Source organism: Saccostrea cucullata, unplaced genomic scaffold (assembly GCF_032062105.1).
Source record: "Saccostrea cucullata isolate Sc308-1 unplaced genomic scaffold, CSIRO_AGI_Scuc_v1 ctg4365, whole genome shotgun sequence".
NCBI lineage: Eukaryota > Metazoa > Mollusca > Bivalvia > Ostreida > Ostreidae > Saccostrea > Saccostrea cuccullata.
The window spans coordinates 1-23,131 of record NW_026936236.1 but is presented as its reverse complement, the minus strand read 5'-3'; the positions used below and the strand labels follow the sequence as shown (position 1 = coordinate 23,131).

General features: G+C 33.1%; 1 protein-coding gene across 1 annotated transcript; it reads left to right on the top strand.

The window, feature by feature from the left end:
- Positions 1–785: 785 nt before the first annotated feature.
- Positions 786–3,301, top strand: LOC134245065 (uncharacterized). Its single transcript, XM_062727328.1, has 2 exons — positions 786–837; positions 1,167–3,301. Exons 1-2 carry the CDS (start codon positions 812–814, stop codon positions 3,187–3,189), a joined length of 2,049 nt encoding a protein of 682 aa, XP_062583312.1. The 5' UTR covers positions 786–811; the 3' UTR covers positions 3,190–3,301.
- Positions 3,302–23,131: the final 19,830 nt, after the last annotated feature.

Sequence of the window (23,131 nt, the reverse complement as noted above, 5' to 3'; positions counted from 1 at the left end):
TTGACCATATTAATATGGAAGCATCCTTAGGTAGTGAAGATTCAAATTTATTCAAATCATGACCCCCGGGGGTATGGGCGGGGCTAAAATTGCCAGCTAAAGTTTTACATAGAAATATAAAGGATTTTTTTTAAAATCTTCTTCTGAAGAATAGTAGTCATAATTGATCATATTTATTTGAAAGTGTCCTCAGGTAGTGTAGATTCAAGTTTGTTCAAATCATGACCCCCAGAGTGGGGCGGGGCCAAAATGGCCGATCAAAGTTTTAAATATGTCAGAAAACTCTTTATAAATCTTCTTCTGAAGAATATAGTAAAGCCATAATTGATCATATTTATATGGAAGCATCATCAGGTTCTGAGATTCATGTTTGTTCAGATCATGACCCCCGTGGGTTGGGTGGGGCCACAACAGGGAATCCATGTTTAACATAGAAATATATAGGAACAAACTTTAAAAATCCTCTTTTCAAGAACCACCAGGCCAACAAAAGCTGAAACTTATGTGGAAACATCCTGGGGTAGTGTAGATTCTAGATTGTTGAAATCATGATTCCCCGGAGGGGGGGGGTCACACTAGGTATTACAATGGGGAAATTGGGTAAAGAACGGCATCACCAATGCTGCTCAGGTGAGCGATGTGGCCCATGGGCCTCTTGTTGTGAATTTGGCGTGCCATAGCTTGCACGGGGACTTCGCATCCGGAAATCAAACTTAATGTGTCATCTCTCGTGAGAGATGACAACAAATGAAAGTAGATTTAGTGGTTTTTCCGTATTATTTGTATCAAGAACCTGGTAATTTTCATAGAAATGGATCCCTTTAGAATATCACCGATGTAAGTTAATGTACATAAAACATCTTCAATGTCTGTTTCAGTAAATAATGTGATACATTATCTTTGTATACAATTAGCATACTCTATTTTGTTGTTACTGTAACTATCTTTTAAGCTGAGAACAGTGAATCATGCGGATACATTAAAACATGTTTGAGATCTACATTAATAGAAATAGAATTTAAATGTTTAATAGCGTAAATTATTAATAAGCTGAATTTGAAATCATCAAAATTAAGTAAGTATTGAACGATTTGAAATGGCATTTATAAAATAATGGTGTATAATATTATATCAAGACATATCAATTCCGTGTTTTTCATAATTAGGAATACAGCCCTACAACATATGTCCGAGTCAGTGTTCGTGGAACTGTGTGATAAACTTGGGACGTCACAACAGGTGGCCATTAGGAGAGATGTGGTGGACATCAGTGAGGTGGTGGAAAATCAAGTGACAACAATTGACCAGGTCAGTAGGATGATGAGTGGAAGTCAAAGAGAAGGATTCAGACTAGAAGGATCAGACATAGACGTTATGTACTGGCCTAATAATCACCGTGTGATCTGGAACTTATCTCAGTCTCAGTATTACAACACACACAGACAAACAATGATCTTCTGTGACTGTTCTGATAGTCCACCAGGATTTACTTTATTATATTTATTGTCACCAGGAAGGTACAAAGAAATCCAGAGAGCTTGTTTTAGAATGAACAACATTAATTATATCTCCAGCTCAGAATACACAAAATCTCTGTGTTCTGGAGGTTTACCTGACGCCATTCTACATGGACCCTGTGTCAGTGGGCTTTATTTTGGGCAAAAAGAATATGATCATGCCCACTGTTTTGCTTGTGACTTTTGGCCTCCGTCTGCCTCCTCATGGATAGACAGATGTCAATCATGGCCCCAGCCTGGTATTGTTGATAATATTATGCAAAATGGATGTCACGTTGTAGCAATAGGACATACACAAGGGCATCATGTGCACAATGAATGGAGAATTTCTTTCTCTCTTGCAGAACACAAACTTGTGTGTGCTATGAGCCACTGTCAATTCTTAACTTATGGATTGCTTAAGTTATTCTTAGTAGAAATATTAAACCATGGATTAAGTAATGATGATAAATTGCTATGTTCTTATCACATGAAGACAGCTGTTTTCTGGGTGATTCAACAGAATACATTACAACGTTGGTGTCCACAAAATCTCCTGGAGTGTTTCTGGATTTGTTTCAAACTAGTCCTTAAGTGGGTGTATGAGGGAGCCTGTCCTAACCTTTTCATTCCCCAAAATAACATGTTTCTGAGTAAAGTCCATGGTGAAGCAAAGCATCAGCTATTTATAAGACTGTATGGGTTGTATGAGAAGGGTTTAGAATTCCTGCTTCAGAGTCCCTCCATCAGGTCTTGTATTCTAAATGTTCTTCACGACCCCCATCTCTCCATCTGTACAGATGAACATACTCTGATTTCTGAGGTTGATTTTGATGTTGAGCTGTTTAAAGAGATACGCAGACACGACACACTTCCCACACCAAACCTAGAAACCTGTATCAGATATATACATACAATAGAACAGATGATAGATTTACCCCTCCTGACTCAGTATCAAGTCGTGATGCTACAGAGACTTACAGCGACTGTCCTTCAGAACACAGCTTTTATATTACACATGGTAGCTTACACAAAGGAAAACAAAATGAGATATAGAGCTGACAAAATCTCCTGTCACATGCTGACATTAACAGCCAAGTTTGGTTGTATAATTGACATGATGTACATAGCTATGTATTATTACAAGACGCTTAGATATTCAGAGGCTTTATCTATTATAGAGATGATCAAGAACAAGTTAGCACAGCCCTATGTGATGTACATGTTTAATGTGGAAGCAGAGTTATATACTGAAGCTGTAGGGGGACAGTCCTGGTCTACAAAGATGAGACAGGCTGTAGCATGGATTATACTGCTTTACAATAAAACCCATTACATCAATGAGTTATTACCAGAACAACATTCTGCTCTACAGAAAATTAAGGGTTATACTTCATTACATGTCCCACCCCTTGTACTGTTACACATGCTAGAAATCCTGTGCTACAGACATGTAGACACAATGAGAGCACAAACAGCTCTAAATGATCTTCAGACCCTAGTTCACTATGATCAGGGACAGTTTATACCTTTACTATCCAGAGACATATCGTGGCAGATTCTGGGGATCTGTCAACAGGTGACAGGGAACCTCCAGGCTGCTCTATACTCATACCAACAATCTCTCAGACAAGAACCATTTAACGATATACACACAGCCACAGAAATGAGAATACAGGGAACTTGTCACTAAGATAACTAATTAAGTGAAAGAAATGATAGGAATTTGTTGAATACATCTGGTAGAATTTATAATTTTAATATTTCTTCTCTAAAATATTTTCTGAATGATCATTTAATTGATTTAAATTCACTTATCATTTTAAAATATAAGTTTAACAAACCATTGTGTACACATACATGTAGAAGAAATACACTTCCAGAAATCTGTGTGTTATATTGTAATTTTTTCTATTCATATCCACTTAAATGTGAACTCTAATGCAACTGTTGTGTAAAGCACATTTTGAGTGGCTAATGCACTGGTGTTTGAGGCATCAACGAGAGTGAAAGTTTTTGATTATGACATCACAATAGACAGATGTAAAACACCTCACTCTCTGGTGTATTGAATATTATACAATTATGGACTTCAGTGTAAGTTGATATGTGGTTATAAGGACCCCATGGCAATTGATATTGACCTCAGACACAGAAAGTGATAGGGACCGAGCCTGCCATGAATCCTTATAACAACATATTGACAGTTCACTGAAGTCCATAATAGTTAGGGTCTTCCGTCTCCAACGGAAGACCCTTCTATTATTCTATTGTTCTATTTTTTTTCTTTACAATTTTTGTGCAGAAGATTTCTCGGAGATGGCTCGACCGATTTACTTGAAAATTTCGGAGAAGGTGTATCTTTATCTAAACCTTATACGTTTTTTTCATTTTTTTGAAAATCACTTCCGGTCGAGAGTTATTGCCCTTAAATCAAAATTTTGTGGACCTCTTTGTCTGCGATAGAACTCAAAAACGGTTAAAGCTAGAGCGCTGAAATTTTCTGTGATAATAGAAGTCATGTTCCAATGTTGCAACAAGGTTTCCAAATTTTCCGAAAATGTGTAGTATGGAAACGGCCAAGGGTTGAAAGTTGGGAAACAAATCAAGAGTGAATTTTCGAGACATTTTGTATCATATCTTTAAAAGTATTGTCATTTTGTTAAAAGATACTGAACAATATTTGTGCAAAATGTCAAGTTCTTTCAAATGATGTCAATCAAAAAGTGCTGACTCATCAAATTAGGGATAAAAATGACCCCAAACAATTTTTTGTATAACTCTTAAACGATCGATATTTTGTGATTAATTACAAAAACAAAAATGTTTCTCTTAAAAATCTTCAACTATATATTATACTGTTGACGTCATATATTACGTATTAGGGGGAAAAAAGGGGGCTAGTAATATTTTTTCCTACACCGGTATCTCAGTGACGGTTCAGTGGATTTTTGTCAAACTTTTAGAGATGATAGGGAACGATGTTCTCTTAAAAATAGTTTTATATTTTTTATCAATTCACTTCCGTTCGCTAAATATGACGTATATTTGACGTTTTGCTGCAATGCTGGTATGTCCTATTGTGAAAAAACTACGCAAAATAGAGATTTGAAATTTTCAGGAATGATTAAATGCAATCCTGGCATGTGCACCTGAGTTTTGAAATTTTAAGAAGACGTTTCAATTTTTTCAATTTTCAATTTAAATTTTTTCAAAAAATTTTTTTGTTCCAATTTTAAAATTTTTTATACCATCAGATAGATCTTGACAAGAGCTTTCCAAAAATGTATTTGTTTTGTGTTTGAGTACAATAATAAACGATATACACGCTCAGGTGTGTTTAGGACACTAGAGTGCAAGTGTACTCTTAGAAATTTTCTTTTTAAAAATCATAACTCTTTTATTTATTGACCGATTTTAATTTTTTTTGTACCATCAAATAGATCTTTTCAAGACCTTTCCAACGGTATCTTTTTTGTATTGTACGTGCACTAATAAAGAAAATATAAGCTCAGGTAAGTTAAACCTTCATTTTGACAGGACATGTCAAATTCATTATCAAGGACATTTGCAGATGGCCGCGCTCTTCGGTGCTCTTTGATCTTTGGTGGATATCGTTTGATTTCTGTAAAAAGTCATTTCTCTTTCATTTCTTGACCGATTTTAAAAATTTTTAATTCATTAAATAGATCTTTTTAAGAGCTTTCCAACGGTATATTTTTTTGGATTGTAAATGGAATAGTAAAGAAACTGTGAAATCAGGTATGTTAGCATATTGTTTTGACAAAACATGTCAAACTCATTATCAAGGACGCTTGCGGTCAGTGTGGCTGAATGAACTTTTCGATCTTTGGCCTATATACTTCGATTTCAAGAAATATTACTCAATTTATTGGGAAATTCTCGAATAAGGTCAAAAGCGTGAGATTTTATCGATTCAATATTTTTTTAAAAAGACCTAAAATTGCTTCCAAATGTAAAAAATGACTTTTATGTATTTTATAAGATGGAGAACATAAGACCATGTGTTTTGAGATCGTTTAAAGGTCAAATAGAGTAAAATCAAATCGATTTAAATTTTTCAAATAAAAATTAAATGGCTCTTAATTGTTTAAACATGGACTACATCCGTATTTTAAAGTTCGAGAACAACATATCAGGGTTAATTTAAATCCCACTAACTTCAAATAAAGTGAAATTTAAACGATTTTAAATTTTCAAAAAAAATTAGATTGTTTTCATATGTCAAATCAAGAACTATAATCGTATTTTGACAGATAGAGAACATCATATTACGTGTTTTGAAATCTTTCAAAGGTCAAAAAGAGTGAGAATTAGACGATTAAAATTTTTCAAAAAATTTATATTGATCCCAAATGTAAAATAAAGTACTACATTTGTATTTTGACAGATGTTGAACATCATACAAAGTGTTTTGAAATCTCTCAAAGGTCTAATAGAGTGAAATTTAAACGATTAAAATTTTTCAAATAATTTTAAATTGCTCCCAGATGTAAAAATGAGTATTATATTTGTCTTTTGACAGATGGAGAACATCATTCAATGTATTTTGAAATCGTTAAAAGCTCAAATAGAATGTGATTTAAACATTTTAAATTTTTCAAAAAAAATTAAATTATTGCCAAATGTAAAATCAAGTGATACATCTGTATTTTGACAGATGGAAAATATCATATAATGTGTTTTGAAATCATTCAAAGGTCAAATAGAGGGAGATTTAAACGATTTAAATTTTTCAAAAAATTTAAATTGCTTCCAAATGTAACATCAAATATTATAATTGTATTTTGACAGATGAAGATCATTATACAAAGTGTTTTGAAATATCTCAGAGGGCGAATAAACCGAGATTTAAACGATTTAAAATTTTCAAAAAATTTAAATTTGTTTCTTTCACAATACATATATAGTACTTGATATTACATTTGAAAGCAATTTAATTTTTTTGAAAAATTTAAATCGTTTAAATCTCACTCTATTTGACCTCTGATAGGTTTCAAAACACATTGTATGATGTTCTCCATCTATCACAATACAAATATAGTACTTGATTTTACATTTAGAAGCAATTTAAATTTTTTGAAAAATTTAAATCGTTTAAATCTCACTCTATTTGACCTCTGAGAGGTTTCAAAACACATTGTATAATGTTCTCTATCTTTCACAATACATATAGAGTACTTGATTTTACATTTGAAAGCAATTTAATTTTTTTGAAAAATTTAAATCGTTTAAATTTCACTCTATTTGACCTCTGAGAGGTTTTAAAACACATTGTATAATGTTCTCTATCTGTCACAATACATATATAGTACTTGATTTTACATTTGAAAGCAATTTAAATTTTTTGAAAAATTTAAATCGTTTAAATCTTACTTCATTTAACATTTGAGAGATTTCAAAACACATTGTATGATGTTCTCCATCTATCAAAATACAAATATAGTACTTAATTTTACATTTGGAAGCCATTTAAATTTTTTGAAAAATTTAAATCGTTTAAATTTCACTCTATTTGACTCTTGAGAGGTTTCAAAACACATTGTTTGATGTTATTTATCTCTCACAATACAAATATAGTGCTTGATTTTACATTTGGAAGCCATTTAAATTTTTTGAAAAATTTAAATTGTTTAAATCTCACTTTAATTAACATTTGAGCGATTTAAAAACACATTGTTGGATGATTTCTATCTGTCACAAAACAAATATAGCCCTCGATTTTTAAAAAAATTAGATTGTGATAATTTATTTGACCTCTGAGAGATTTTGAAACATATAGTTTAATGTTCTCCATCTGTCCAAATACAGATTTACACATTACGATCTCAGAAACGACTTGAGCTAGAGCGCTGAAATTTTCAGTGATGATAGAGGACATGTCCCCATGTTACTGGGAGTTTGGATAGTTTCCGGAAGTATCTAGTATGGAAGCTCGGTAGGGGTCAAAATTTAGGATACAAATTATGAGTGATTTTTAAAGACATTTTTAATGATATCTTTTAAATAAGATTTTTTTTGTTAAAACATACTGAACAACATTTGTGCAGAATAAAAAGATCTTTAATATGATACCATAAAAAGTGCTGACTCATCACATTAAGGCCAAAAGGGGCTAAAAGTTTTTTTTTCGATAACTCTTTTACAGTCAATATTTTGTTATACATTACTGAAGCAAAAATGTTTATCTCAACAATCTACAACTATATATTATGATTTTAATATCGTATGGTACATAATTAGGGGCCGCAAGGGACCAGAATGCTAAATCTTTGACGCTTTTTAACTTGAAAGTGAGAAATATTTTGATACGTAATATTGAATAAAAGATGTTTAAAATCATGTTCTGAACAATCTGCAACCTTTCATTTTTTGTTAAACGTCCCCATTAAGGAGTTGAAGGGTTGGCCCCTAAATATTTCTTTTGCAAATAACTCGAAAACGAAAAAGAATCTCAGAATAATTGTTGAACAAAAAGTTTTCAAAATCCTAAGAGCTTGAAGATGAAATCCAGAAAAAGGGGCTGGGCACTCAAATTAGGGGCCAAAAGGGCCAAAAGTATTTTTTCGATAACTCTTTTACAGTCAATATTTTGTTATACATTACTGAAGCAAAGATGTTCATCTCAACAATCTACAACTGTAAATCATGATTTTAATATCGTATATTACACATTTAGAGGCTACAAGGGGCCAGAATGCTAAATCTTTAATGCTTTATATCTCGAAAGTGAGAAATATTTTGAAAAGTAATATTGAACAAAAGATGTTCAAAATCATATTCTAAACAATCTGCAACCTTTCATTTTTCGCTAAACGTCCCCATTAAGGAGTTTAAGGGTTGGCCCCTAAATATTTCTTTTGCAAATAACTCGAAAACGAAAAAGAATCTCTGAATAATTGTTGAACAAAAAGTGTTCAAAATCCTAAGAGCTTCAAAATAAAATCCAGGAAAAGGGGCTGGGCACTCAAATTAGGGGCCAAAAGGGGCTAAAAGTCTTTTTTCGATAACTCTTTAACAGTTAATATTTTGTTATACATTACTGAAGCAAAAAGGTTTATTTCAACAATCTACAACTGTATATTATGATTTTAAAGTCCTACATTACGTAATTCGGGGCCACAATGGGCCAGAAGGCTAAATCTTTGACTCTTTATATCTCAAAAGTGAGAAATATTTTGACAAGTAATACTGAACAAAAGATGTTCAAAATCATGTTCTGAACAATCTGCATTCTTTCATTTTTCGTTAAACATCCCCATTAGGGAATTGAAGAGCTGGTCTCTTAATATTTCGTTTGCGAATAGCTCGAAAACGAAAAATAATCCCTGAATAGTTGTTGAACAAAAAGTGTTCATAACCTGAGAGCTATAAAATGGTATGAAGAAAAAATGGCTGTTCCATAATTCTAGGGGCCGTGAGGGGCCAAAAGTCAATTTTAGAAGTCTTTATTGTTCAATGTCTTTTTACAGATCATGGAAAATCATTATTTTAGAATGAAAATCTCAATCAAAATCTGATCTCATCTCATCAAGAATCGAACGGAAGACCCACTCGTTGCTCGCAACGAGATCTCATCTAGTTATTCTTCTTTTTTTCTTACAATTTTTGTGCAGAAGATTTCTCGGAGATGGCTCGATCGATCAACTTGAAATTTTCAGGAAAGGTGTGTCGTCAACTAAACCTGATCCATTTTTTTTTATTTTTTCGAAATTCACTTCCGGTCGGAAGTAATTGCCCTTTAATCGAAATTTAGAGGACCTCTTTGTCTGCACCAGAACTCAAGAACGGCTTGAGGTAGAACACTGGAATTTTTACCAAAGATAGAGGACATGTTGCCAATGTGCACAATGGTTCTCAAATTTTCCGGAAGTGCCTAGTATGGAAGCTCGGTAGGGGTCAAAATATAGGATACGAATCAAGAGTGGATTTTCGAGACATTTTGTATCATATCTTTTAAAGTATAATTATTTTGTTAAAACATACTGAGCAATATTTGTGCAGAATGACAAGATCATTAATATGATATCAAGAAAAAAGTGCTGATTCATCACATTAGGGGCCCAGAGGGGCTAAAAGTCTTTTTTTGATAACTCTTTAACAGTCGATATTTTGTTATACATAACTGAAGCAAAAATGTTTATCGCAACAATCTACCACTGTATGTTTTGATTTTAATGTCGTATATTACATAATTAGGGGTCAAAAGGGGCCAAAATGCTAAATTTTTGACGCTTTGTATCTCGAAAGTGAGAAACATTTTGATAAGTAATATTGAACAAAAGATGTTCAAAATAATGTTATAAACAATATGCAACCTTTCATTTTTCGCTAAACGTCCCCGTTAGGGAGTTGAAGGGTTGGCCCCTAAATATTTCCTTTGCGAATAACTCGAACACGAAAAAGAATCTCTGAATAGTTGTTGAACAAAAAGTGTTTAAAATCCTAAGAGCTTTCAGATGGAATCAAGAAAAAGGGGCTGGGCACTCAAATTAGGGGCCAAGAGGGGCCAAAAGTCTTCAATCGATAACTCTTTATCAGTTAATATTTTATAATACATTATTGAAGCAAAGATGTTTATTTTAACCATTTACAACTATATATTATGATTTTAATGTCGTATGGTACATAATTAGGGGCCACAAGTGGCCAGAATGCTAAATCTTCGACGCTTTATATCTCGAAAGAGAGAAATATTTTGATAAGTAATATTGAACAAAAGATGTTCAAAATCATGTTCTGAACAATATGCAACCTTTCATTTTTCGCTAAACGTCCCCGTTAGAGAGTTGAAGGTTTGGCCCCTAAATATTTCCTTTGCGAATAACTCCAAAACGAAAAAGAATCTCTGAATAGTTGTTGAACAAAAAGTGTTTAAAATCCTAAGAGCTTTCAGATGGAATCAAGAAAAAGGTGGCTGGGCACTCAAATTAGGGGCCAAGAGGGGCCAAAAGTCTTTATCCAATAACTTTTTAGCAGTCAATATTTTGTTATACATTAGTGAAGCAAAAATGTTTATCTCAACAATCTTCTACTATATATTATAATTTTTATGTCGTATGGTACATAATAAGGGGTCACAAGGGGCCAGAATCCTAAACCTTTGACACTTTATATCTCGAAAGAGAGAAATATTTTGATAAGTAATATTGAACAAAAGATGTTCAAAATAATGTTCTGAACAATATGCAACCTTTCATTTTTTGCTAAGCGTCCCCATTAAGGAGTTGAAGGGTTGGCCCCTAAATATTTCTGATGAAAAAAACTCGAAAACGAAAAAGAGTATCTAAATAGTTGTTGAATAGAAAGTGATCAAAATCCTTAGAGCTTTAAGATGATATGAATAAAAAGGGTTGATTCCTGAAATTAGGGGCCGTGAGGGGCCAAAAGCCGATTTTTTAAGTCTTTAATGTTCAATGTCTTTTTACAGATTATGGAAAATCATTATTTTAGAATGAAAATCTCAATTAAAATCTTATCTCATCTCATCAAAAAACGGACGGAAGACCCACTCGTTGCTCGCAACGAGATCGTATCTAGTTATATTATATATTTGTTATATATTACATAAATGTTAAATTTTTATACTAAAGCAAGAAAAAAATGACCTTGGACCCCCCTGGAAAACGCAGACCGCCTTGAAAAGGCGAATTTTTGTTAAATTGGTATGAAAAGTTGAAGGTTTGCAGCATTAGAAATCATCGACTACACCCCTTTTACCCAAAGATGCTTTATGCCAAAATTGGTTGAAATTGGTTGAGCGTTTGCAGAGAAGAAGCTGAAAATGTTCAAATGTTGACACACCCTGCAAAATTGGATAGCAACAGACCATCTGAGTGACTCAGGTGAACTGAAATATGCAGTAGTTTTAGCTGTAGGTGACTTAAACATGAAGCATGAAAACATTTCTCAGTAGTCTATAGTGTAAAATTAATCATACTTCGACTAAAAGAAAAAAATATGGTTTTGCAATGCTTTATTGTTGTATACAATTGGTTGCGATTTGGGAATATTTGCCTTCACTGTGGTACTTGAAGAAAGTTTGTGTTCTTGTTTAGCCAAAAAGAAAACCTTGTATATACAAACACTGATATAACTAGAGCCGATCTCGTTGCAAAGCAACGAATAGGTCTTCCGTCGGAGCTGTGGACAGGAAGTACCGACCTTGGGTCAAGATCACTGCACTTTCTTATGTGAACAACCTTTCTTCTCAGCACGAGCCTCCAGTGAATCTTAATTACAAAGTTATGCTTAAACATTTTTTCTCTCTCAGTGACCTGGATTTGCCAGAAAGACCTTTGATCATGGTGACATGACACAACCTCCAATCATAAGTAATCTATGTTTCAAGTAAGAGCCTCCAATGATTTTCACTTATTCATAGCCTGGAAAAGAACAGATTTCTTCTGTCAGTGACCTTGATTTTAACAGAATAACCTTGGCTCTTTGTCAAGACAAACTCTCAATCTGAAACAACTTTTAGAAATTCATAACCCTGACAGGTGTTTTACAACTTTTCTGTCAATGGCCCTGAATTTGTTAAAATGACCTTATTTTAAGTCATCTGAAAACCGGCGGACTATAAGCAATTTGTATCAAGTATGAACTTACAGTGTCTTAAACAAATATAGTCAAAATGAAAAAATGCTATTTTCTGAGTCAAAATCGTAAAAAACCTTTTTATCACAAGCAATCTCTGTATCAAGTATGGGCTTACAGATATTCTGGATTACATATAAATGAATGCAACAAAACATTAATTCTTTCTCCAGTGATCTTGAATTTCCCGTAATATTGCATTGAATAAATACAATGAAACATCCTAGGATCATTTGAAATCTTTGTATCGAGTACAAGCTTCTGGTTTCTTTATGTTATAGCCTGGCCTTCTGGGAAAAACTTTCAGGGACAGACAGACATATCGCCAGTTAAACAGATCGTTTAATTCCCGTCCCATCCACACTACCCCCCAAAATACACAATCACTTTGCAAGGGAAAGCTCTAGACATGATTTGAAAAAAAAGTAATCTTTTTTATATCAGGAAGCTTTCATAAATATGGTTTCTCATACTTGCCCTGAAGTTCGTAAGAATAATATTTTAAAACGACCCCTTCTTTTTTTTACTGACCGTTTTCTTCATTGTTTTCTTTTTATATCCCCCAAGGTTGCCCGCATAGCGAAGTGATTAGAGCGTCTGCTCTATAGTCGTGAGGTAAGGATCAGCTCCTTACGTCGTGGTTTCGAATCCCACTGTGGGACGTGGGGACCTGTCCTTCCGATGAGACCGTATAAAACAAGGCCCTGTGTCGCTTTAGGTGCTGGCACAAAAAAAGATCCCTCCCTGCTCAAAGGCGCTTAGTGCCGATTATAAGACAATTAATGTTCAACTATGGTGCCGGTTATGATTTTAACAGTTTAAATTAGGTCATAGTGTGTAATTCCATGATAAATTTCTGATATTCAGTACATGTAGCTGCAGATTGTTATATAAGTTCTTAAATTTTCGATTCCGTACATACGATGCGGGTTTATTACTACTTACATGTTCATTGTATAACCTGCTACTGATATTTTCAAAATCACGGAACAAAAATTAAAATGTTAGCACACTATACTAATCATTTACAGGTTTTGAATAAATTATTACACAAATTAAATTCATTGCTTTAAAATCTTGAATTATTTTTTCAACTTGACTATTCAACCTGTAATAAAAATGGGCATTGTGCAAGCACAAAAGTCACTTATGAAGTTTACAGGTGCGGAGATACTTATCGATGTTTAGTCCATTTCATTGAGTATAATTCTAAATAGATCTGCGGAAGATTTTCTTTAAAAGTTTAAAACTGAAATAGCCATGGTAAAAATCTGTGATGAAAAAAAATGTGTTTGGGAAAATTTGTGTTGAAAACAGATTTATTTGTGTGTTAAACGCACAAATTAAGCTTGTGCATTTAAATCAATATTGGTTGAAATTAAGTAACCGCAGATCGCCAGTCCTTACGCTATGAATCGTCAAAATGAAAAGTAAAATTACACATTGAGCTAACGAACAATAAAAATTGAAGATTGATTAATGTACATATAAAATAAATACCCAAAGCGTTTAGTCAAACCTAAGATATTTTAAAATACACATGTACATTAATTTGAAAGATTCGATTTACTTACAGAAAAAAATAATGTTTTCCGTAAGTTTGTAAAATTAGATTTAACATTCGACCACGCTGTGTAAATTAATGTCAACAAGCGATGGAAGGAATGACTGGTCGCGTAATTGTAAAAAAAAAATCACAAAGCCTAGATACCTGATCAAATTTAAAACGAAGATAAGCCAACATATTAATCTCAAATATCCGACAATAATAATTTTCCATTAATTGTAAAATGGTTTTAATACACCAATTATTTTGCCTATGACTGCGGGGTCAATGGTTCGCCACGGTGTGTCGCTTTAAGTTTAGATTTTCTTGGACACGTGTAATCGTAAGATTACGCAATGGTATAAACACGCTTAGAATCTGGGTTCCAGGTGAATGTGAGAATCGCGCGGTAAATAATTTTTGTATTATATGACTCTTTAAAAGTTCTTTTTATGAGATCCGGGAGAGTATCGTTTTCGTTCATATTGTTTGTGTTCATATTTAAACGAAGAAAAGATACTAGCTCTTGCTTTTTTCTATAACTCTTTCTCTTGGAAAGATCTTGATTAATAAAATGAAAATGAAGCCATTGAATACTCTGTTTAAAACCTAATTTTAAAAAAGAGATATGATACAGCGTTGTGAAATATTTATTACTTACGACAAGTTTACTTCAATTCTACGCATAAAGACTAAAGAGTTTCCTTCAATATAGCAAGATGAGAACTGTCTAGCTTTCTTTCCTATAATACATAAGACTCGAACAAAATAATAATTTCATAGGACAGAGATAGTATTCAGGAACAATTTCATATATTAAAAAAAAATGAATTTAACCATTCTGTGTTTTTATTTGTATATAACTGTGTGTCGCTGGATTACCCGCCCTTGATTCCCGGTGACCGACTTTGCCCTGCGTTATCGAGGGAGGCGCGTTATATAATTGTAAACAAACAAGGTGAATGAAGAAGGCGTGCGCTGGAAGGCTGTGAATAGTATACACTTAATGTTTTATTTTCTCATTATATTGTTTGTTTTTGTGTAATAAGAAGCAAAGATAATCTTTTCTTCCCTTATTAGTAGACTTGGTTTATACAATTAAAAAAATGAAATAATAGAGAAAGTTGTCAGTAAATAAGCATGACAATTTGGGGGAAAAAAAGCACAAAACACTTCAAGAACTTTATTCTAAAGAATATTAGCATCCAATGTAGCCATGTTTTTTTTATTTAAAGTAAGTTTGTTTTATATACACGCACGAGCTCTCGTTTACGAGCTGAGTGAAAAGAATTACCTGTACATATATAGGTCATGCATCTAGCTCATTTAAAACAAGACTAGAACAAAATAACAATTTCATAAGATCAGTAAGATGTTAAAGCACAACTTCATTATCAAAAGTCATTCGAAATATTAATCGTTTTTGAGATATTAAGCAAAAACTTTCAAGGGCACTAGATCCCTAATTTTAGGGGCCAGCCCCTCTTAAATGATATCAAATGAAAGCTCTTGCAATTATGCACAACTTTTATTCAATACGTCTTAACAAAATATTTTTAGTTTTCTAGAAAAAAAGCAAAATATATGTAAATTTTCACTCTTTTAGGCGTTCTAATTTTTGACCCCTATAAAGCGCCATTTTGAATACAGAAATCGAAAAACAAAAACCGATGTGCACAACTTCAATCCTTCTATTATCTAAAACCAGTAAAATATCTGCTCCAGCTTTCGTGGTCCTGAGCCTTTATCCGGAAACGAAAGCCTATGATTTTTGGTTTAAAGGGGAATAACTCAAAACCGGAAGTGACTTTTTGAAATTTTAGTCATCATTCTGATAGAGTTTATAAACGTCTATAACCTCAGGAAATTTGAGAGAAATCCATTGAGTAATGAGTGAGATATGAGGCCTCAAAGTTGGCGTCTAGGAAGTAGAAGAAAAAAAAGAATAACTAGAGCAAAGCTCGTTGCAAAGCAACGAGTAGGTCTTCCGTCAGGTTTTGACCGGAAGTGCCGGAATTGACAGAACAAAAGAAAGCAATGAGCTAAAAAAAGTCTCCAGTGACTTTATAATTTCAATTTTGCATCAAAACCTTCAAAATAAGCCATTTTCTGCTACGTCCGGTTTGACCGGAAGTGACGACGACGGACGGAAAAATTACTTTTAATGCTCCCAGAGACATATGTAACCACAAAACTTGTCAAGAACGGCCAAAAAAACGCGTTTTCCGACTACTTTCGGTTATACGGAAGTGACGACGCCGGACGTATTTAGACGACGCCAGTAGATTAAGCTTGACATTTTGAACAACTTTGCTTCTTTGATCTCTTACAAGTTCTTAATACTTTTTGACTCATGAAAGAAAAACTTTCGGCCCCTTAAATGTAGGGACCAGCCCTTTTTTTAAGATATCATTTGAAAGATCTTGAAATTTTACACTTCTTTTGTTCTATATGTTTTAACAAAATGTTTACATGTAAAAAGATATCGTAGAAAAAGTGTTAAAATTTTTTAAATTTGCGATTTGTCATTTTTCGAGCCATAGCCAGCGCCGACGTACTGCACTTCCGGTAAAAACGAAAGACGTTACGCATATCTATAGACTTTGGTCTATCATATCTGAAAGTTTCATGTTTCTATCTAGAGCCATTATTGAGAAAGTCTGGAGACAACCTGACCCTTTAAAATTCATATAATCGGCAATATTTCCAAACCGGAAGTGACGTCATCAAAACGGAAAAAAATGCATAAGGTTCAAGTAATGTTACATTAGTCCTGAAAGTTTCGTTGAAATCCATTGAGCCGTTTTCGAGAAATCGCGTGCACAAAATCGGTAAGAAAAAAAGAATAATAATAACAACTAGAGCAAAGCTCGTTGCAAAGCAACGAGTAGGTCTTCCGTCCTGCTTGACCGGAAGTTTATGCTACTTCCGGTGTGACCGGAAGTGTCGACGACGAACAGAAAATTAATTTTTATGCTCCCAGTGACAGATGTTACCCAAAATTTTTTCAAGAACAGTAAAAATACGCGTTTCTCAACTACTTCCGGTTTGGCCGGAAATGACGTCGATGGACGTATTTTGACGACTGCATTAGGTTAAGCTTGACATTTTGAACAACTTTGCTTCATAAACGTATTACAAATTCTCAATACTTTTTGAGATATAAAGGAAAAACCTTCGGCCCCTGTAGGCCCCTAATTTTAGGGGCCAGCCCTCTCTTTTCGAGATATCATTTGGAAGAACTTAAAATTCTACACTTCTTTTGTTCTATATGTTTTAACAAAATATTTCCAGGTTAAAAGATATCGTAGAAAAAGTGCTAAAAATTTTGAAATTCGCGATAGGCCTATTTTCGGGCCATAGCGAGCGCCGACGTGCAGCACTTCCGGTAAAAATAAAATACATTCCACAAATCTACAGACATCGGTCTACTACACCTGAAAGTATCACGTGTCTATCTAAAGTCGTTTAGGAGAAATCGTGCGGACAAACTGACCCTTAAAAAATCATTAGAGTGCTGATAACTCCGGACCGGAAATGACGTCATCAAAACAGAAAAAAACGCATAAGGTTCAAGTGATGTTACATAAGTCCTTGAAAGTTTCATGGGAATCCATCGAGCCGTTTTCGAGAAATCGCATGCACAAAATCGGTAAGAAAAAAAACAATAATAACTAGAAAAGCTCGTTGCAAAGCAACGAGAAGGTCTTCCTTGTTTGACCGGAAGTAGCTTTCATTTTTAACAAAAAATAAGAAATAACACCTAAAAATGGTTTGAATAAAAATTTAAAGATAAGTTAATTAATGCAGAAATAAGCAATTTTTCCTACTTCCGGTTAAACTGGAAGTGACAACGACGGACGGAAAATTAAGTTTAAGGCTTCCAGTGACATATGTTACCCCAAAATTTGTCAAGAATGGCAAAAATACGCGCTTTTTGACTACTTCCGGTTTGGCCGGAAGTGACGACGTCGGCGGAAGTGACAACGACGGACAGAAAATTAAGTTTTAGGCTTCCAGTGACAAATGTTACCCCAAAACTTATAGAGAATGGCAAAAATACGCGTTTTTCGACTGCTTCCGGTTTGGCCGGAAGTGACAACGCCGGACGTATTATTTTGACTTCAATAAATTAACCTTGACATTTTGAACAACTTTGCTTCTTTGAGATATTACAAATTCTCAATACTTTTTGAGATATAAAGGAAAATCTTTTGGCCCCCCTTGGCCCTTAATTTTAGGGGCCAGCCCTTTTAAAGATATCAATTGAAAGATCTTGAAATTCTACACTTCTTTTGTTCTACATGCTTTAACAAAATATTTCTATATAAAAAATTATCTTAGAAAAGGTGTTAAAAATTTTGAAATTCTTGATAGGACTGTTTTCGGACCATAGCCAGAGTCGGCGCTTCGTTCTTCCGGTGGTTGAGATATACCAAATACATATCTGCAAAGGTTGCTCTATCAGCACTGAAAATTTCATTCTTCTGCGTTGAGTGCTTTTTGAGAAAACTGCCGGACAAAATGACCCTCCAAAACTCACTAAATCGCGAAAAACTCCGAACCGGAAGTGACGTCATCAAATAAAAAAAAAAACGCCTTAAGTTCATATCACTGGTCATCAATGCTGAAAGTTTCATGAAAATCCATCGACGCATTTACGAGAAATCGCGTGCACAAAATCGGTAAGAATAATAATAATAAGAAAAGTTGAAAAGAAACAACAGAAAAATAAAGGTCTTCCGTTGAAACGGAAGACCTTAATAATAAAAGTGAAAAAGAAACCTAAGAATAACAAGAAGGTCTTCCGCTGAAGACGGAAGACCATAATAATAAAAGTGAAAAAGAAACCTAAGAATAACAAGAAGGTCTTCTGCTGAAGACGGAAGATCTTAATAATCTTTACCAACAGAATCAGTAGAAGGTCTTCCTTTGGAAACGGAAGACCTTAAAAATATTATGACTTTTAGCTACAAAAATAACAGTGATAATGCCTTTTAAAAAAATTCTTGCTCAACCTTATAGAAAAGAAAAAAATCTTGAAATTTGATATGCTTATAGATGTACAAATGGAATGTAACATGTCAACAAGCTAAAGGAAATGATTTGGGATTTCTACTGAAAAAAATGTTTTCTATCATGGCATACCACAACCCTTATGATATGAGTTAGAATTTTTTTCAAGACATTCAAAATTCTGCAATGGATTTATGAAAACATGGCATCCATATATATTTATAACACTTGTGTAAATAGCTTACTTTTTTTTATGTACAAAATGTTATTGTTTATTTCTACACATTACAATGGATTTGTGCTTTATCCCATAGTTTTATTCATTACATCTGATGCATCAATTCCTTTTTTCAAGAATCATACAAGACAATAAACTATGATAAAAATTTTACATAGCATTGGTATTATTACTTACAAAAGATAAAAGACAATACATGATTATCACAGTATGTTTACACTGTTATTATGGCAATGACCCACACACAACATGTCATTTTGCAACAAAGTCGTCACATTAGTGTCCTTTGAGGGGGACAGTTTGACTAACTTTTATCGATGAATTTTACAATAAACCAAGATAACTAAGCCATTTATAATGGACTGTACAACACAATATAAAAACGCTATCAAATGTTTATAGATGTTAATTTTGATCTGTATCCCGAATCTCATGATTACTGTACAAATGGTTACAAAAAAAATTTATTTTATCTTTAACACAAAAGTGCATGTTCTGTCAAATTTTAAATAAACTTGAATTACTGGTTTAATCAATTAATTTTTTATATATTGATATTAACCAGGAGCAAAGGATAAGATGTACATATAAATTTCATGCATTTCACTATATAATTAGTGTACATATCCAATAACTTATCCAATAACTTATCACTCTGAATCTTCCTCATAAAATTGTACAATTTTGTACATGTCTGCAATCTTATCATCATGACTATGTACTTAGTTAGTTTATTGTACATACCTCAACTTATCAGAAGATTTTCAATTTCATGTATTTTCACTATATAACCAACTAATCAGTCTGAATCCTCCTAGTAATTATTGTACCCTGGGTCCTTTAAATTATCACAATTTTGGTAATTATTGTACAAGTCAGCTAACTTATGTAATCGTTGGTTTATTTAATACCCAGGAGCAGAGAAGAAATTTTTGCATAGAAATTAATGCAAATTATCACTACCTACTTGTGTAAATTGTGCGTATAAACACACAGCAAATTTATTTGTGTAAGGACTCATTGCTTATTACAATCATCCAAACAGTTTGACTGCTTGATGTCCAGGATGTATTGAATGGAGTTTAAAACATTGCATTAATTTTAGTGGTTTTGGCCCCACCCCTCAATACTCAAAACGGGAGGGGTTAAATTCACAATTTTTGTTCCCCTTCACCCAAAAGTTTTAAGTGAATTTGAGTTGAAATTGGTAAATTTGTGGTTGCAGCTTCAAAGAAGTCTGAAAATGTTTGCAAATGTTAACGCACGACGCACGACGAACTTCTCTGCTTTGGAAACGGATAGCCATTATTTCACCTGAGTTTTTCTTCAAATGACCTAAAAACATATGTGTAAATTTTCCTCTCTTAGGCAAACATAAGCAATTTTACCCCTACTGTGATAACGCCATTTTGAATACAGAAATCGAAAAAAGAAAACCAATGTGCACAACTTCAATCCCTCTGTTACTTAAATTCAGTTGAATTTTTTCTCCAGCTTTTGTGGTTTCTAAACCTTTATTGGAAATGAAAGCCTATACACTTTTTTGTTCAAAGGGAAATAACTCACAATTTTTCTCAAATGTTAGAGAGCTCTAATATGTTTATTAATGTCTATAATGTCTGAAAATTTTCAAATCCAGTTTAGAAATGAGTGAGCTATGGGTTAAATGTATTTCATCTAGGAAGTGCTTTCTCAATAAAGTGCCACGCCACAGCATGATACGCCCGTCAAAAAATTACACAAATATCTTTAACAGTTTAGAGTGCAAGAAAATCATGTCAACCTTGATTCTAAGATTTCCATGATTTTTCCATTTTTAAAAAAAAAATATTTCTTTATCCATCCCCTGTGCTGTAGGCATAATTATAACAAATATTACATAACTGATAGATTTCTATACTGTTTGTGTTAGAACTTTGTCAAATGCCAGCCATCATAATAAACAATATCAAATTAGTCTTAACAACTTAATCTATGCCAAATCAATTTTGAAAAGAAAGGCTGGCCATCAATTTTGACATATGCTATAAACTGACCAGCAGTTCTTCTGTCTAATCCCCAAAGGATACAGATAAGGCAGCACTTGATCAGATAGCCTTCCTACATTGAACTCATCAATTAATTTTTGACTGGATGCTTGTCTACTCATTACTCCCTTAATATTAATGGATCTGCACTTTTTATCCGAAAACACTTTTAAAACATATAAAATACTCCATGATTTCTTTTTTGATGTAATGCCAGACAAGTTTTATATTAAATACATATGGTCAAGTAGGCATGCTGATTCAACCCCACCCCAAAAAATTAGTTTTTAATGAATAATTATTATATAATATCAGATTATTAGTTTATTATGCAATATCAAATAAGTTTTAATTACTTTTCATAAAATTCATTTTAAAACTTAGGCTAGCCACCAAGAGCTATTTTTAATCTAACAGCTAGGCTGTCCATTTGCCTTAATTCCCAAGGGATATACAGCAATGCAAACCTCCTCACACTAAACTCATTAATTTCTCTCTAATTTGACATGCAACTTTCTGCTATCAAAATTCTTCTTGACCAGTGCTTGATAATTATGCCCATGGGACAAACTGAATTCCTCTCATTAACATTGAAATTTGTTTAAGATTGCTGTAAAGTATATGATGAAAAAAATAAGTTTTTACTTGATTTAATACTTTTTAATAAGGATACAACTCTATTTTTTACATTTTTAGGATTATTAAATTTAAAATTTAAAAAACTTATTTTTTTAAAAAAATTTCACTAAAATTAAAGGTCACAGTGACCTTGAAATAGGTCGCAACACACCTTCTACCTAAGATGTATACTTTTGCCAAGTTTGATAGCTCTAGGTCTAATAGTTTTCTAGTTATGAGCCGGACAGGATTTTTTCATATTTGGCCATAGCATCTTTATTAAAGGTCAGAGCGACCTACGTTTTGTGCGCGACACACCGTCTACCCAAGAAGTATCAGTTGACAAAGTTTGATAATCCTAGGCCTAATAGTATTGAAGTTATGAGCCGGACACGAATGGACAGACGGACGGACGGACGGACATGAAGCCTATAACATAATACGTCCCGTCTTAAGACGGGCGTATAATAAAAAGGGAACTCGTACAAGTACTTACCTCGTCATTGGTTATGTAGTAGTGTGTATAATATGGGTATATAATAAATAAGTGTTTTAAATTTAATGTAAATAAATTAAACTACCATAATATACAAAAGTATAAAAAGCTTGATCCGCTCCTTTATATCCTTAGCCCTTTACCTGTACACCTGTATATAGATAATTAGTTACCTTAGGGCAGTTCAAAGGTTTTGGAGTGTTATTGGTTCTTATTGGTAGTTTGGTTGTTAAGTTGATTTTCATTGGTTTTATTCTTATGGTCATTGGTTTTACCGCCAAAATATTCATTCTTTGTCTTGTTGAGAAATGACCAAGACTGTATTTTTATGGATTCCTATGACTTTGACTTTTGGACTGACAAATTCCATTTTCTGGTAAGTACTAACTTTCCTTATTACTAATTGTCAAGTAATATGTCTATTCCATAGATTTGCATTTATTAAGATCCCAATTTCACTTTATATTAATTGAATGAATGACCATGAGAGAAAGATGTTATTTTTATGATTGGAATTATTGATTATAAAGATCAGTAATATATTATATTATAAGTGTAAATTGTTATATTCAAGTTACACCATATATTTTTATGACCCAGATATTTGGTTACTTTGTTCAAAGTGAACAGATGATTTTATTTTAAAGGAATATATATTTTAATGTATACTGTATTAAATTACAGAGTCCATATACATGTTGTGTAAAAAGCTGTAAACATCACACATTCATGTGGTAGCCTTTTCCCACAGAATGGTGAGGAATTATTTGTTTTAATTAGTATTATTTTTTTTTATGCCTTTATATGGGAGAAAATATGTAATGATCCATATATTGACTTTAAGAGTTATCTCCCTTAATTGAGAGTAAATGTACATATATACCTATCATCTATAATATATATCATTATGAATATGTTACTATGAAAACTACATGTATAGATGATTGATGATTGATTTGATGTGCTATTATATTGTTGTTTTATTATATTTCAGGGCTATAACATTTGTATTACATAAAGTGCTTACTGTGTCGAATAAATAAGACCTGAACCCTGACAGAGGAGTACGTGTTG